The 18,357-nt window shown below is 39.2% G+C and overlaps 1 protein-coding gene across 2 annotated transcripts in view; it reads right to left on the reverse strand.

Annotated features, from left to right (window-relative positions):
• LOC126474140 (FAU ubiquitin-like and ribosomal protein S30) overlaps positions 1–15,713 on the reverse strand; it is a 28,729-nt gene extending 13,016 nt beyond the window's left edge. Inside the window, exons 1-2 of one of the 2 annotated variants that reach the window (XM_050101585.1) lie at positions 15,558–15,713; positions 15,300–15,381 (exon numbers count right to left, since the gene is read on the reverse strand). In XM_050101585.1, coding sequence (XP_049957542.1) covers positions 15,300–15,377 — 78 coding nt within the window. In that variant the 5' untranslated portion in view covers positions 15,378–15,381; positions 15,558–15,713. The remainder of the gene's footprint in view (positions 1–15,299; positions 15,382–15,557) is intronic. The other variant, XM_050101586.1, reaches the window with a different exon arrangement.
• Positions 15,714–18,357: the final 2,644 nt, after the last annotated feature.

Here is an 18,357-nt window from a genome sequence, read left to right on the forward strand (position 1 = left end):
ATTCTCATTTCGCACGCCATAACGTGAGTGAACAATACGGTTACTGAGAAGAGAGACCTCGTGCTATCAGTGAAACTGTCTTATGTGAACAGCAGCAATTACAGTGCTGCACTGAGAGAGTATTGCCGACAAAGATTTGAGGAGAGATCTGATGTCATTAAATGATTTAAGGGAGATGGTAATGAAATTCAGAAAGACGGGTGAGCTTATGTAGCACCTGAAAGAGGAATGTGTCCTATCCCGACAAATTATTGGCTAGGTTGTTGCTGGGGTAATTGGCAATGCACCACCTGCCTTGGATAGTCCTGCTGCTCATTATAGTCTGATTTAAAGTAGTTGTCACTTGACAGGCAACGGGCTGCAGGGCTCCCGCCACCAATAAATCAATGGCAGCCGGCGCTGTCAGCTGCCACTGCGTTGCCACTTCACTCTGCTGAGCTGACTACGGCATTGTGCCAGCCAGTCCTCAGCGAGCCGTTGTAGACGAGCGGGTGAGAGATTTGAGTAGCTTCGCGTGTTTACGATGTCTGATGAAAGCAGTCGCAAGAGAGGGAGGCCGAGGCTGCACACTCCTCTGAAAGCTCCAAAAAGTGGCGGACATGGGGTCGTTATACGCAATCAGGCGCGTGAATACGTGTGTTCCTTAAGGGAGTATTTTGAGAGAGAGGGGGATGCAGGAGGGCCTCTCGTTCCTTTGGATGAGGTGGTGGAGCGAACTGCAGCTGCTCTGCAAGTTAGCGAACGATCAGTAATAAGAATCTGCAAGGAGAAATTCACGAAAGAAGGCTCAAGTGAATCATCTAAATTGGATACACCTGGGAAAAAGAGGCGACTAGAGAAAAGGGTCACAAAACTTGACTCTTTTCAGGAAGATGGCATTCGTCGCCAAATATACGCATTTTATTCGAGGAAGGAGTATCCAACACTCAAAAAACTACATGCTACCCTCACAGTGGCTGACCTGTTTCAGGGTAGTAAATCGTCTTTGTTACGAGTCGTGAAAATAGGATTCCGCTATTAATCCATCTCTGGCAGAAAGTTACTAATGGAACGCCAAGATATTGCAGTCTGGCGATGCCGCTTTCTTAGAGAATTAGTGGGGACAAATTTTGATGATATCGTTTGGCTTGATGAAACATGGGTGAATGCAGAACACAGTTTAAAAAAAGGCTGGACAGACGGTACCATCAGCGGAAGTATGGCAGCTCCGATCGGCAGAGGAAAAAGGATAATTGTAGCACATGCCGGAAATTCAAAAGGTTTCATTGCAAATTGTCTGCTGCTATTCAGTTCAAATAAGACCTCTGACTACCACGAAGAGATGAACCACAATACTTTTGTGAAATGGTTTGAAGACTGTGTGCTCCAGAACTTAACAAAAAACTCTATCATTGTTATGGATAACGCTCCTTATCATTGAGTAATACAAGACAAAGCACCCACAAAGGCAGCGAGGAATAACGACATTGTTAGCTGGTTACAGAAACATAAGGTGCAGTTCGACAGTAATTTTACAAGGGCAGAATTATTAGAACTTGTATCGCAACACAAGCCAAAGAACCTGATTTACATTGTGGATGAAGTAGCCAAAAAATAGGGGCATAAAGTGCTCGGATTGCCTCCTTACCATTGCCATTTCAACGCAATAGAGCTGATTTGGGCTCAGGTTAAACGGCATATTGCTGCAGAAAATGAGAAATTCACATTAACTGAAGTGGAACGCCTTTTGAAAGAGGGAGTTGAAATTGTGACCTCGGAAGACTGGCAGAAGGTAGCGCATCACGTGAAAGGAGTGATACAGGACGCATGGAACAATGAAGGTATCTTACAACAAAGTGTCGAAGACTTAATTATATCTGTCAATACGAGCAGCGAGACGGATAGTTCCACTGACTCTGACTCTGAATTAAGCAGTGTTTTCGCATTGTTTGATTAGTGTGTAGTGTACTTACTGCCATTAAATATTGTGTTTGTGAATTTATTTCGATTAATTCTTATTTTTGTTGTGAGACTAAGAAATACTGTTTGGCCAGCTCTCGTCATCTCCTTACGGTAAGTTAGACTGAATTTTAATTCTATTTCAATTTGTATATACACCAAGATGTTATTCAATGTGTGTAATAGTTTTCGAGATTTGCAATCTAAAGAAGAAAACTTTTCCGGATGCGAAAATTTCTCACACTTCAATAGTTAATGTAACAACGGCCCTAATTAAAATTAAGAAAAGATATTTAATTCGCTTGCAGATACCACTGAGACCGATACTGTACGTAAATTTCAAAATATTTACATAATATTTATAGGAGACAGAGATTTTAAACGTCATACTTGTTTCGAGTTCAGTACTGATAGGGTTGCTTAAAAATGCTGTTTTCAGAAATTTATATACAGGAAACGTGATGCACTACGAAAACTTTTAAGGATTCTTTGCCGAGTGCATTATTTTGGTAATGAATGGAAAAAAATATTTTGCTGTGACACCAATAGTTTTTCAGTAATGACATGATAAGTTAGCTGTTTGCGAAATCGAGAATTTAAATGGTTTCAAACAAATTAACATAACTCTTGTCCTAATTAAAATTAAGAATAGATATTTGACAGATTGAGAGACATTGTGGAGATATACATCACATGTGGGCTTGAAATTTTTTTACTTACTTTTTGTAGAAGATACAGGCTTTCAAACGATTTTCTATCACCGGGGGTAGCGATGCGCTGAGGCAGCCGCCTCCAGCTAGTGCTTGACGTGACAACGCCACAACTTCACAGCGCAAACGTCAAGTGACAACTACTTTAAATCAGACTATAGTGCCACGAGAATTGTCCATCCCGTGGTCAACAGTACAGAAAGTTTTGCAGTCTATTTTACAGTGGTATGTGTAAAAGGTCCAGACAGCGCAGCAACTGATTCCTTACAATCGGTATGAAAGTTCTGGATTTGTTCTTCCATTTCTGCTATTGACCGACTATAACATGTGACCAGGCAATATTCTATGGAGTGATGAGGCATATTTTATACTAAAGGGTGCAGCGAATACACGGAACTGCTGCATGTGGGGTACTGTTAAACCATGTGTTGTGTATGAAGAGCTACTGCAGTCAATTTATGTGTGGGTGGTATTGTTTCACAAGCACCTTTATTCTTGAGCCATTCTTCTTTGAAGAAAATACACCCAGAGGGCATGTCAGGTGTACTGTGACATATGCATATTATCAAAACCTCTGTGTACAGATTGTGGTCCCACTTTGGAAGAGCACTACTGTGTGGAAACAACTGCTTTCGCGCAACATGAGGCAACACCTCAATATTGCTCGTCCAGTAAAAGATTTTCTTAATGCAATCTTCCAGGAATGTGTTACATTCAGAGGTTTTCTAGATGCATGGCCTAAAAGATTATTTGGTCTGAGACCATATGATGTTGGCTCTGAGGATGTCTAAAAGAACACATTTACCAGGGACATGCTTGGGCTCTGCTTTATCTGAAAGAATGTTGTTCAGATTCTGCCTGAATTGCTGCGAGCAACTATTGATCACATCATTTTACAAATGCTGCATCTCAACAACATCAAATTTTGTTAAGTGGCAGTTAATAATAGAATCAACACTATGGCTTTCTCACTTGTTTGGGCTTTTCTGCCCATATCCTGTTCCTGACACATTACACATGGAAACATTTCTATGTCTTTCTTGCATTCACATGCCAGATTTGCACCAGGTGGTCAGAATTGGAACTAATTTACTGTTTCAACAGACTTTTTCAGCGTACACCAGTTCTGCATTAACACATTACAATATCTACCAAGTTTCGATGCCATACGATAATTAGAGCCCAAGCTGGACCTCAGAGTGGCTGCACTTTAACAAGACCTCCATGTACAGATTTTGTTCCCACTTTGGAAGAGCATTACTGTTTGGGAACAACCGCTTTCACGCAATAGGAGGCAACATCTCAATGTTGCTCGCCCAGTGAAAGATTTTCTTAATGCAACCTTCCAGCTTGCTGTGTCCACTACATTGTCTTACAGGGACCAATCACATGACTTTCTTGAAAATGAGCTTCCAGTATTACTGGAAGAGGTTCACTTGGTTCTAAGGATGGGCGTGTTCTACCAGCATGTTGAAGTCCCTGCACAGTCTAGTCATCAACTGACACAGCATTTAAATCTAACATTTCCTAGATGACAGATCTGCAGAAATGGTCATGTTTCTCGGTCAACAAGTTATCTAGACCTTATACGTTCAGATTTTTGCCTGTGGGGATGGTTGAAAGGTGAAGTCTACACAAAAAAACGTATACAAAAGAAACAAAATGATAATTCAGATTCTGAATTGTGCTGCTCTCAGAAAAGAACACCATGGCGTTCTCAGAGGAGCTACAAAAGATGTTGCCAAGAGAATTAACACTTTCTGGAAGCATCTGGGTTACATTATTTCTGCAACCAATAAAATTGGACATTTTATGTGAAATGTTTCATTTGGCTTACTCTAGATCAGCATGTCCAAAAGTAGGATTAGTAACTGTTGCTTTTGAAATAATTAAGGCAACAACAAATTTTTAATCAGCTCACAAATATACTGAGCAAAATCAGTTACAAAATGCGAGTGTGGTTCTGAAATGTGTCCACCTATTGCATCTCAGTGGTGGATACATATGGGGGGTGCCCCCCCCCCCCCTCGCGGGACCGCCCGCATTGCCACCTGCACCGCCCCTGCCAGTCAGTCCGCATACTATTTGTTCGTTTCTTTTGTCAGTCGACTTGACTGAATCCAGTTACTGAATAGTTGTACTTTCCTATGTAGCACGCATGTCTGCATCATCGTATTTGATGATGTAATTAACCAATTTGCCAGGAAGAGTAGGTGCATAATATTCACCTGCCAAGGTGGCCAAGAGCACTAACATTCAGCTTCCTGGACTCAGGTAGGCACACCGGCCCCGGATCGAATCCGCCCGGCGGATTAACTATGAGGGCATGTGTGCCGGCCAGCCTGGATGTGGTTTTTAGGCAGTTTTCCACACCCAGCTAGGTGAATACTGGGCTGGTTCCCATGTTCTGCCTCAGTTACACGGTTCACAGACATCTGAATACGTTCACACTACTCCATGGATTACACTAGACACAGACAGTTGGGGGTACACTAATTCCTTCTTGGGTGAGGGGGGGAGGGTTTATGGGATGGCGACAGGAAGGGCATCTGGCCACCCCTTAACATGCCACGTCCAATTAACCAGCAGACCCCGCAAGTCGGGATAAATGCTTGGGAAGAGAGAGAGAATAGGCGCATAGAATTCATCATTTAAGAAAGAGAACCACAATTGTAACTTTTTCATATCATAAGGTGGCATTGTATATGTTTATAACCAGTTTAAATAAAATTTTCTTAAACTTTGCATGTGACTATTATATTTTATTACGGTAAAAGTAAAGGTAGTTTATGATATCTTTAGTGCCCTCTCCTTGAGGTTTTTCTGTATCCGCCACTGCTGTATCTGCTACCAAAACTAGAATATTCGGCAGCAGAGATATATTGGCTAAGTGAGCACCTAACTGATATAAAAAGGTATACATGAAAAATTAATAAAACAACTGCTATATCACAGACTGTGGGAGATGCGAGATATTTAATATTTTATTTTACAACTGGTGAAGTAGCTCCTTCTATATACAGAATGATTTATGATGGGGCTTGCTTGTGATACCCATAATGCTGTAAGAAGTATAAGACAAAGGTACACTTATTACCAACCACATACATAACCAACTAAGCCAACACACCAAATTGGGTTTACTAAAAATGGAGACTCAGTTCACATCCAATTAAAATTAAGATCGAAGAAACTGAGCCTCTTAACTTTAATATTATTGAACTACAGAGGGGGTAACACTACTTGGGTGGGGACGCTCTCTTCAAGTAGTCTACATGCACAGTGAGTACTGGAAGTGGAAACAGCAGTATCTGAATTGAGCAGTAATAAGGTAATTGATGAAGTCAGTGCACTCATGACCAAAGAATTGGATGAACTGGTCAGCAAAGGCTGAACAATATATGGAAAAAAAATGTAATAATTAGCAACAGAAAACAAATGTATCCACAACGATGTGTAAAAAGTGACAACAAGAAATTCACCTCTACTGCAGACATCACACTAGATCTAATAAACAAGGAGCAAATCCACAGGAGCAAAGAGCAAGAAAATCTATGGTGAAGGAGAATACCTGCAACTTTGTCAAAAGAAGTATCTTCATCTCAAATGATTTAGGGAAGCAACAAACAGCTTATAACACGATGGCCACATCGGGCACTGAATTCCTCTCCTTAAAAATATAAGATCTGTGTCTTTAGAAAAGCACTGCCTCTTTGGATATAGAGCAGGAGGCAAGGATGGAAAAGGGAACTCACATCTTACAGCAACAGTTCAAAGTTACAACCACTAGTTTCAATGTTTGTATTATAATGGCTCATAAAATCGTGCTTCAAATATCCAAAGACAGGCAGCTAGGACCCCAGCAATCAGTTCCTCTTCAGTTTCTGCTGGGGTTTCATACATCAATGATGTCACATAACCCTATAGGACAAGTTACTGGTGGTGGATCTTGTGAGCATGGGACAGCATGAGGAATGACGAGTATCTGTTGTTCAGGTGATCACAGTCATTAATATTGAACAGGGACAGTGAAGTCGTGTGTAAACCACACCCTTTCTAAGACAACAAGAGATGCAATTTAGAAAAACTGCTGCGGAACATCTAATATATACCACAAGGACAATTTAAACAGGGTAGGGGCAAATAAACTATTGGTTCATCTTGTACCTTTCGAGGCCACAAGTTGGTGGTTGTTACGTGAGACAAGCGAGAGATTTGGGTTTTCATCACTGTGGTCATGGCTATTGCCAGAAATGAGAAGACCACCGAAGTTGAAAATGGCATCTTCATTGAACTATACATACAGTAGTAAGTCCTGTACTATACTGACAGTCCACTGACACGACTAAACTCTTTTGTCCAACATCATTTGGCCCCCATGCTTGCATGGGAGGAATTTATGATACAGGTATAATTATCAATAATTGGATACTACTGGATCAATCCAGTAGTATTCTCCACACACTGATCTTTACCATAGGAGTCTCATGGGCAACTTAACATTTGCTTATTGATGAATTTTCACTCCTCAAATTCTGGCTCTGTGGCTTGCATGAGCATTTCTTATAAGTTTTTTTTAGTAATGGCAATAAATTTATTGGTACTAGGATGAAGCCTGTAACAAAACTTCTCTCATTACATTCATTTATTTTTCTGGATCATACATCCTGCTGCATCACATATTAAATGCATGTCTGCAAGTATCTGCACTGGTTAACAACCCTCCGCTGAGAATCATGCAAACTGTTAACAATGATGAACACATTAAACACATCACAAGTTATTGTCTACCATTTTCCAAAGTATTGTCACCAAAGATGACACAGCAGGCACTTGTTTCTTATGAAACATAAGCAGCTTATGAACATGTGCGTCACACACGTAGCTCATTCACGATTTCATATCACCTACAAATCAGTTTTTAAACATTGGTTCCTTATCTCAAAACACACTGTTTGGGATACTATTAGGTTGATTTGAACACTGCAGTGCTTGACTAGACATGGTTGTATTGTAGGTAGTATCAGGGTTGCTCCAAGTTTCCTTAAGTGAAATTCCCTGATATTTCCCTGTTTTCCAGACAAGTTTTAGCATTTATCCCTGAAAAATTTCGAGATCTCAAGATTGAATAAAGACATGTTGACAAAAAATGTAGGAACTTCTGTATTTCTAAACATGTGAGGAGAAAGCAAGCCAAATGGTATGTTTATTTCATTGAGACCCGATATTTTATTTCAATAAAACAAAGACATTTGGTGACAAAAACAGACATTTCCTTGGAGTCCGCAAGACAAATTTAAAATACCTTCACTGATATCAGAAGTAACCTCAGAATAAAAAGTAGGCCCCTTGAAAGAAGTATATAAGGTGGGCAAGAGTTGTGTAAATCAACACTATAGATGACCACCAACAAAATGTTTGTTCTACTACATTCGTTATTGTCAATTATTACCCATTGTGTCATGTCTATTATTTTAGAGGAATTGTGTGTGTCTTCTTAACTGAGTGGTAACATGTTTGCCTACCATGCAGCGGGCCGAGGTTTGATTCCTGGCCTGGATGGAGATTTTCCTAACTCGTGGACTGGGTGTTGTGTTATTTCACGATCACTGACACACAAGTCACCCAATGTGGTGTCACCTGATCAAAGACTTGCAACCCGGCAGCAGTGGCCGAACTTCCACAGACGGAGCCTCCCGGCCATCAATGCCACATGATCATTTCATTTTACAGGTACTGTGTGATCTTTCTTTCAAGAAATATGTGCGTAAATAGTGTATGAACTGCCAGCAATTGCCACAATCTTCTTCCTCTTACTGCCCATACTTTCTAATATATGAACTCCTTTCAGAGTGCCAAAATAAGGCCTCTGGCCTACCGAGGAACACCGCAGTCCTGGGTCCATGGATAAACCATGAAAATCTGCCACATTATGTCACACACAAACAGACCTGGCCTGCGGGTAGATCGGTGAAAAGAGTCAAAGGGCAGGGCCTGCACATTAGTGGGAAACAATGGGCTTCTGATCGGTAGGCCCAACCCATTAGATACCCACAGAAGTTGCCTGCAGTTTTTGCCCATCATGTAGGTCCACTTCTGGGGCCAGCTATTCACATGTCACAGACACCATGTTAATTAAATGAGACCGCGGTGATCAACCCATGCAACACATAACTTGCGTGAATACTCTGAGAATCAGTCCTAATCATGACAGGTAACAACTCACCATGTAGATGATCACTGAGCCATAGGCCAGCACGTGGAAACGACTATCACACTTTCATAACCAAATTTTTTGTCACAGCCTTTGTCAGTAAATGAGGGCATACACACTTTCACATGATCATTCAGAAAACTCATGCACACACGACTGCCATCTCCAACCACTGTATCAACAATTTCTGAGAATCAAATCCAAACAAACCATTCCTCATGCCTTCCTGCCTCTCATTGGCAGCTGCTAGGCTAGCAGCAAAAAGTGGTAGCAGCACTGACTGCAAGCTGAGGGAAATGGTAGGAAGGGAAGAAGGAGTCAAAATGAGGGACTAGGGACGAAGTGCATGTACTCAGCTGCGTCCAGCCTGTGATGATGCACGACATCTCAGTAAACAAACCATTTTTCCAGTGCTTATTTTCTTCAAATTTTCCTCCTATTCCCCTGACACATTTGAAATTCCCTGATATTCCCCGATTTCCAGAACTTGTGGCAACCATGAATATCCTCGTACCTTCTTTTGACCTTACAAGTGACTTACCTTTCCAGTTACAGAGGGATCTAAAGTTTAACATGGACTCTAAACAATCGTGCAGCTTGCCAGGTTTTACATTAACGTATCATTGGCAGAGGTTAAAGAAGCAATACATGGACAGAAATAATCCTAGAGTCAATGGAATTACATTAATTTTGTGATTTTCTTTGAACCTGGGTTCTGGGTCCATAGTTGCTATAGATTTAATGATGTCCGCACCTATTAATTTTTATTTTATTTTCATACTCTTGTAAAATTTTGGCCCATTTACAACTACTCCATTAACATGTTGTTTATCAAACAAAATCAGAATATAAATAGCTTCTAATTTAAGTTAAAAGCATTTACCAAGCAGCACATAAGTTATACTTGCCAAATGAGAAATATGTTTAGCACATTTTAAAGAACAACAACAAAATGTGATAGTAACCAATACAACTTTGCAGCAAGTATAAAGGAATCAATGATTTGACACATGTTCTGCATAACATACAAAGGTAGGCCTACATTATGTGGAAATTCACAACTAATTTAGATACCAGCCCAACAGATTATTAAATGAGCAGAAAGAGGTACGAAGAAAAAAAATCTCATTAATTGTGTACTAGTTCCAGGACAAATTTCTGTAGTACCTTAGAGGTCACCACCATTGTCTTGATGACACGAGACAAATTTAGATGAAGTAGACCTATAGATGAGTATGAAGATACATTAATCCTCAGTTCTTATGGTTTTAATATGTGCATGTGCCACATGCATACTGAACTTTATTTCACCGTAACTGGCAACTTGCAGTGAGGTATAGCTAAAACCTACAGGCTACAATTTGGGGCATACCAAGCTACTTCTGCACCAAAATTCTACTACATCTTGTTTAACTAAACAAACAATATGTACCTTAAAGCCTCAACTGGTTCTACTGGTTTTTATTTAGGGACAATAAATTGCACAGATACAAGATCTTCAGAGAGGTTAGAATTTTTTCAGAGGAGTAAATAACATCAAATGCAATATGTTATGCTCATTTAAAGTGTGGCACAAAAAACTGAAGCCCAAATAGAAAAAAACCAGTGAGCTTTAGTGTAAAGGAACAGAGTATGGACAAAACCTAGGTGTAGGTTTCATTGTACATCAAAATATTAAAACCAATATTATGGATACTTAAGAGAAAGATTTGTTTTAAAAATATATTGTAACCAAAGTCTAAGTACCATTCGGGTTGTATTTTGATGAGTAAGTAGATGCACCCTATTAAAGTTTACAGAAACCAGTGAATGGCAGAAAATCCATTACAAGACGAGGATGTTAATACAAAAGTAGGAATTAAACCTACAAAAATTACTCCACAGTGAGATAGAAACCAAATAGAAAAATGACTTGGCAAGCACCAAGTGGAAATTAAACTGGCAACCTATTAAACAGCAAAGAAATTGGAAAGCATGTAATGTTTCTAAAGTAAGCCCAAATTTTTAAGATAAGAGGGTGAAACAATATACTCTGCAGGTTTGAGGAAAAAAAAAAAGAGAGGAGGAAACATGCGAGTTTCAAGAAGACAGTAATAGTGAAATATTAGAATATTCTGAACTGAGCAACACTATTTGAAAATGTTTCTAAGACAATGTGAAGAGTTGAATGGTAATCTCATAAGAGAAATTTAAAAACAAGAAGCCGGGGGGAGGGGGCGGGGCAACCAATTTTCAATTAGTCCCACTACTTCTTTGATTGCCTGTACAGTCTCAGATCAACCATTTGTTTCTCGGACCTGTATCCCACTCAGCCTGCAGTCTGCTTTCATACTGCGTCGTAGTCAATGCATGTTTCTTGAAACTGTGAAACACCACGAGTGCTAGATGGAATTACATTAATAAGGGGGGGAGGGGGGGAAAGATTGTTACCGAAGCTGTGGATAGGACAAATTAAAAAAAGTTGTTACAAAACAGTTCACTATTTTACCAACTACATTGTTGGTGATTTTTTAAAAAATCAAGACATGTCACTGGAAGTATCTCTGGCACAAGAAGAAAAAGGTCATGCAAGGGCGAATTTCCCTATCTTGCGAAGTGCTTGCTCAAATGGATAAATCTATGTAGAGGACAACATGTTCCCATGAGTGGTTTCAGGCTGAAGGAAGAAGACAAATTTTTAGCTTGGTCTCTCATGATTGAAGGATTTATTGCAAGTGAGAGGTGACTCAAGTTCTAAAAAATGTCGTGCTATCACATTTAAAAAATGGCTGTGACCCATGCACCGTAGTCCTAGCATTCAAAGATGGAAAGTGCCATGGAGGCAAACTGAATAAGAACAGAATAACTGTCCTAGGCTGTAATGGATGGACCTCACATGCTGAAACCTCTCATAGTAGGTAGATGTGCCAAACCATGCTGTCTGATGGGAATCAAATCATTCCTCACACCTTGTTGTTCAAATAAAAAAATCATGTATGATGAAAGAATTGTTTACTGAATGGCTGACATTAGATAATGTTGGTACAAAAAAGGAGAAATGTAAATTTTTAATGTTTTTGGACCACTGCACTGTACATTCCAAATCATCACAAGATCAGACGAAACTGATGTTTTCCCCACCAAAGATGACAAGTATTGCAACTATTGGACCAGGCCATAATACAAAATTTTAAAACTCTACGACAGAGAAACTGTTTCACTTGAACTGGAAAGTATTGTAAGAGGTGAGAAGGCATATGTAACGGTTATGATCCCTATAAATGTGATTGATAAGGCCTGGAAAAATGTCAGTTCCACCATTCTTTATAACTGTTCCAGAAAGTGTGTGTTTGTAATATGAAGAGAAAACTCAGAACAGCAGTCAGAGTCACTAGAATTAACAAACGCAATCCCACCAGACTTAGGATCAGAACTAACCTTCAAAGATTTCATTCATGTTGATGATGACATCTGTGTCGACGGTGTTCCAACCCACGCTGAGCTGTTGGCCTGCCAGGAAGGTAACTAAGAAGAACTGCCACCACCAATCACAATGAACAAGGCAATGTGGGTCAATGGAAGCATCTGATTCCACCAGTCGGCTTTGACCCAAGACATAAGGCTGTTGTTGTGTATGATGTCACGACGGCGCAGAGTTTAGTTTGTGAGAGTGGCGTGTTTGTAGGTGTCGTTTTGATGTGATCGGTGGTGCTCTCTGGCGGTGTGTTTATGTATTGTGTGTTAGGTGATGTTTTCGGTTTAGTTCGCATGTGTGGCATGTTTACAGGTGGCGTATTGTTGCGGTCGGTGGTTCTCTCTGGTGGTGTGTTTACGGGTAGCGTGTTATGTGGCATAAGGGGTTCATTTGCGTGGTAGCATTGCATGTGTGTGGTATCGGTGGTGACTGTGCTTTCAGTGGAATATTTTTCAGTGAGTTAACAATTTTGGTTTTGTTATGTCGACGTTATTGTAGTTTTTTTTTTTCTGTTCATCGTGTGTGAATTTTGGTAAATTGCATTGTTTATGGCTTTGGTTGGTATGGATATGACTGACAAGGTCAACAGTTTTTGGTTTTCAGCGATGATGGAGGACAGTGTGATGTCTCTAATAAAATTTCTTCAGCTATTCGGCCTGTTGGCTGAAGTCGTGAAGTGTTCAGTGTGTCATGAAGAAATGAGGCTTACTAAAATTCAGACGTCTCGGACCAGGGACGTGTGGAGATGTCTTAAGTATAACAGGTCACAGGAAGTGTTTGATTCCAATTTTGATTTTCTAGGGTTTTTTTTTTTTTAATGTAGGAATAGTGTGGTGGTGGGGAAAGTTTTGAGATTTTTAGTGTGGTATCAGTAGTTGCTGTTGACCTATATAAGTCAAGGGAAGTGTTCGATTCCAATGGATATCATTTTTAGTTGATTTTGCGAAGGTTGCGGTCGTTTTATTTTATCGTTTTTGCCATTTGTTTTAGTGATGTGTGTTTATTTTTAGTTTGTCCCCATCCAAAAAACCCAATCTCTCCTGCTTGTCCTGATAGTTTTGTTATATTTTTGAAGGAATGTGTGTGATCGTTTATCTATCTATTTTTGTGTTTTGCTGTCATGTTTACGTACTGACGTCATACTCGCGATATGGGAGTAGTTGTGAATGGTTGTTTCTGCCATATTGGTGACGTCATTGGTCAAAGCAGACGGGTGGAATCTGACGTTTCCGTTAACCCGGCAAGGTCATCTATCCATACTCTATGTTTCTAAGCTCTCATAATGGACACAATCGAGAGTTTTTCTCAGCTCTAACCACTGTCAAAAATTTGCTAGGTGATGCTAGACGCAAGTCATTTCTCAAAAGAAAATCAATTATTTTTCAAAACGATATGTAACATTTTCATTGGTATCTTAATATATGGTATGTACTGTTTTGCACATTACTAATATAAAGATGAATGTATACATGTGTATGCAATTTATATGTAGGCCTACATCTATGTACTTTCCATCAGATTCTCGTTTATTTTAATTTTTTCCTCTTTCCCTTTCAATTATTGGAACTGCTGTTATTTTGAACTCTTCGTAATTTGAACTTTTTTCCTGGTCCCTTGATTTTCATATAATCGAGCTGACTGTATATATGTCAATGCTACAACTTCTATTAGGTTTCATCAGAATAGTGAGAAATTTGGAACTCAAAAAGCAGCCAGGCAATGGGTTTCTGTCCATTATAATTATCCGGGCTGTCATGCCGTGTCCGGTTGATGAATTCTGTGTCGATTCCCAACGTTTCGTCTCCGACTGTGGAAGACATCTTCAAGGGGGTCTGTAGCTCGATGGAAGGTCCAACACACCCACTGGCTTGCTACTGTGTTGGACCTTCCATCGAGCTACGGACCCCCTTGAAGATGTCTTCCGCAGTCGGAGACGAAACGTTGGGAATCGACACAGAATTCATCAACCGACCATGGCATAACAGCCCGGATAATTATAATGGACATGATATTTCCGGCCGTGAAAGTCTACATTTTAGTATAACGGGTTTCTGTGCCATAAAAACTATTCTCAGCAGTCTTGGAGGAATTTTTCAGGTTCTTAAACTAAGGAAATGAAGAAGGAATAATGGGTAAGCGAAACTCACTTGAGCCACCTTCCTTTAACATGTAACACACTATCACCTAGCTACAGTATAGCTGATTGACAACAAATGGAGAAGGATGAAGAGATGATCCCGAATGTGAGCCAATGTGCTGACCACTGTGCTACCTTGCACTGTCAACAAATGTTAGAAAATCAGTATTTAGCTGTGTCAACAACGAGGTAAGTACAAAGTACAAGCTCACACTGAATGAGACAATCGGCTCAGCTCTTACAAACAAACCACTCAGGTCTTTGGCTTACGGAACTTTGAGAAATCATGGAAAACTTATACCACGATGGCCGGACCGGGATTAGAACCGAAGTCCTCCTGAATGAGAATCCGGAATGTTAACAACTGCACCACCTAGCACAGTACCAACAAGTGGAAGATTGTAATAAACTTAGTGTGAAATAGGGCTGAAACTAATTTAAACTGTGCCTCAAACTTATAACCAACACATCAAAAGAACCCAGTACAAATTTATAATGATGGAAATCGGTCGACTTTTCTTATTTTTTAAGAAAGATTAAATACAACGAGACTGTTTATAAGCTTAATAGGCGCTTCAATACTTATCTTCCAATTGTTTTTAAAAATGGCAGATTACAATTTTGGGTATTACCACTTTTGACTTGTAACAGTAAAACATGTACTTTTAATGCTGAAATGCAAAACGAAGCCTCGAGAATACAGTTATCCAGCAGTACACATCGACTGGTTGACGTGGGTCAAAGAAACTTCTTCTGCTACTCTGAACTTAATTTTAAAACTCGACCTGAGTGTCAGATCAAAAATGTAACTATCAAATTGGAAAATAAACTGCATGAACTACCTGCCTTGATCTGTGCGATGGATTCACTTCCTTCACACTCAACAACGTGGTTAGACACACCGCGAACGTGAATTTGCATCATCTTTCTGGAAAATAAAAGGTATTATACTTATCATAAAGAACTGACTGTATGTAACTCGTACTACTGTGTACACCCTACAATTTTAGAATAACTCGTTATCATGCCTGCCATACGGCAGGTAAACATTTCCTCAATGTTGATATAACAAACACCTTTTCTACAGAAATTCACTAAACTTACGTTTGCTGTAATGCTGATCGATTAGTTTCTTTTGAAAAGTAGCAAGAAGAGCAAAATAAATATACGCACTGGAAATTTACGACACGCGATACGATATATTTTACACACGAACAACCAAAGAACTTTCAATCATTCGCATAGTACCTCCTGCGGCCCACAAACATCCAACTCTGGATACCAGTGAGGTCCATATAAAGAAAGCACTAACTGAACGTCGGTGATAAAGAACCATGGAGACCTCCATGTACAGAACAACAGAAACTGAAATCACTCAGGCAGCAACTGATGGGACCATCCATTTTTGTGTGACGACTCACATTCAAATATGTTGCAGTGCCGCTGTAATCGTCACTGTTAGAGTATATTACTTAAATTAATATTTGAATACCCATTTCCAAAAGAGTAAGGACAATATGGCGCTGATGGAGAAAGATAAACTGAGGTAAACACTGACTATAATACTTTACAAGCTATCTTATCAGTGGTAATTGAAGAGAACGTAGCTCTGGCTAAAGAAAACGAACAACTGAAGAAGGAATACGCAGCAATTAATCAGGAACTTATTAAACAAATTTCCCAAGAAATCAATGTAGGCCAGTAGACCGTCTGCAAAGACAGTGGTATGCTGTTCCTGTTACAAAACGCGGTAGAGACTCCGTAAATTTTCCGCCCTTGGAAAACAGATTTAGTGTCCTTGAGCATGTTAACGCTACAGGAAAAAACATTAAGGGGCTCCGGAACGCCCTATACTTGCAATGTTAAAATAACGCTTATAAATTACATCTTTCCTCACAAAGTATTTGAGGTAGGAAGTTGAACTTTTTACAGATTATTTATTGGAATATGGGCTACAACTTAACACAGGGATTTTACAAAATTTTAGTTCAGTTATTAAAGATAATTTTTTTTCAATTGTAATGAAAATTCACAACATTTTTTTGCAATTGTTTATTTATATATTCAAAAATATACAGTTTTTTGGAAAAAGGCTGTGTTAAATTATGCAGAAGGTACTGTGTAACATTTACTGAAAGTTTGAAACAAATATGTTTGGAAGATCCTTAGAAAACATGTAATTAGTATGAGAAAATAAAAGTTTTGGGAATCGAGCGACAAAGATTGGATTAACTTTTTAGTGCATTCCAGGTCCATAGGATGGATTATCTTCATCCTCTGCAAACTCCTCCTCCAGCTTCCTCTTGTTCCTCCACCTGTTTACTCTTGCTTGTATTTCTAGACTCTTTACAGCCCTGTCTGCAGCCCAAAGGCGTTCCTTGTCTAAAGCAAGCATCGCAATCTTCAGTTGCAGTTACTGAAACACTGTTCCAAAAGGTGGTCATGTATGAACACTTATCACATTTCAGTTGTATTTCACTAGCAAGTCCTACGTGCTTTATTATGGAGAGTTCCAGACCAACTTCACTACAATGAATACATCTTACACAGTTTGAAAAAATTCCTTTGAGAACCGACATATCAAATATTTCATTCACATCCGATTCGCCCATAAAACATTCATAGTTTTCACTCATTGAACCAAGCTTCTTCTGTGAAGTATTTTCTTTCCCACTTTGACTGCTATGGGCAGGTGTACTTGAGAGGTTAGGTTCACTCACTTGGTTATCGTCTTTATTGTTTACAGTAATAACACATACCTTTGGTTTTCCAACATTTCTCCTTTTCTTAAAAGCCTTCAGAGAATTTCTAATAACTTTACTTTTACTCATTATTATACTTCAACAAAACAGAGACTCAAGAAACAGAATTAATTACGAATATTTTCGAGATAACGAGTAAATAAACATGAAACAATCGACAATCACACCAGCGATATATATTGAACCATCACAGGTTAGCCACAACACATACTTTATCTCACATCACTAAAATGTACCTGATGAACACGGACGTTAATAATAACACCATTTGACAGCAGTTTAACAGCGCCACAGTGGGTCACGCCCATGTAGAACACATTTCAAAAAAAATTTAAAAATAGTTGTAGTCTTGGGAATTGAATAAATTATATATCTATTAAAAGGTAATAGTCTGCAGATTCAGAAAACGCAAAAAAGTAAAAAGTGAACTTTTCATGATTTTGAGCCTTTCCGGAGCCCCTTAAAGTAGACTCACAAGTCATGGTGCTTAACACAAGTAAGGTTAATGAAAGTGAAGTGAGTAATAGGTGTAGCAACAATATTACATCAACTGTCAATAAAAGTGAAGTGAATAATTGGGTGCACTAAAAATATTACGCCAACGGTAAATAGAAGTAATGAAACCGAAAACCACAAGAAATGAAGCCGCAATTGCAGACCTAGGCCCGTGAAAATACATTTATTTGCAGACAGTCAAGGAAGGAAATTAAGGGATATAGCTGAAAAGAATTCAAGCCACCATATCTCGGCCACAATTAAACCTACAGCAAAATTTAAAGATGTTGTAGCAGGTTATTCACCAGCAGAAGCCATGGAACTGGCAGTTTTTCTGGCTGGATCAAATGACGTAGTGAGAAATGAAGGAAAAGACTTCTTGTTGTCATTAAAGAAGAAACTGCAGGAACTACAAAATACGAAAATCCTCATCATTTCAATACCATTTCGGCATGATCTTCCATCCTGGTATTGTGTGAATGTTGAAGTGAGTAGAGTAAATGAAGAAATGAAGAAAATTCCTAAACGCTTTAAAAATGTTTTTTAAACATAACTAACTTAGGTACAAGATTCCACACTGCTCATGGTCTCCATCTGAATCATCTCGTAAAGAAGTATGTGAGTAATGAAATCATAAAAGTAGCCAA

The sequence above is a fragment of the Schistocerca serialis genome, chromosome 4 (genome assembly GCF_023864345.2).
Source record: "Schistocerca serialis cubense isolate TAMUIC-IGC-003099 chromosome 4, iqSchSeri2.2, whole genome shotgun sequence".
NCBI classification, from domain to species: Eukaryota; Metazoa; Arthropoda; class Insecta; order Orthoptera; family Acrididae; genus Schistocerca; species Schistocerca serialis.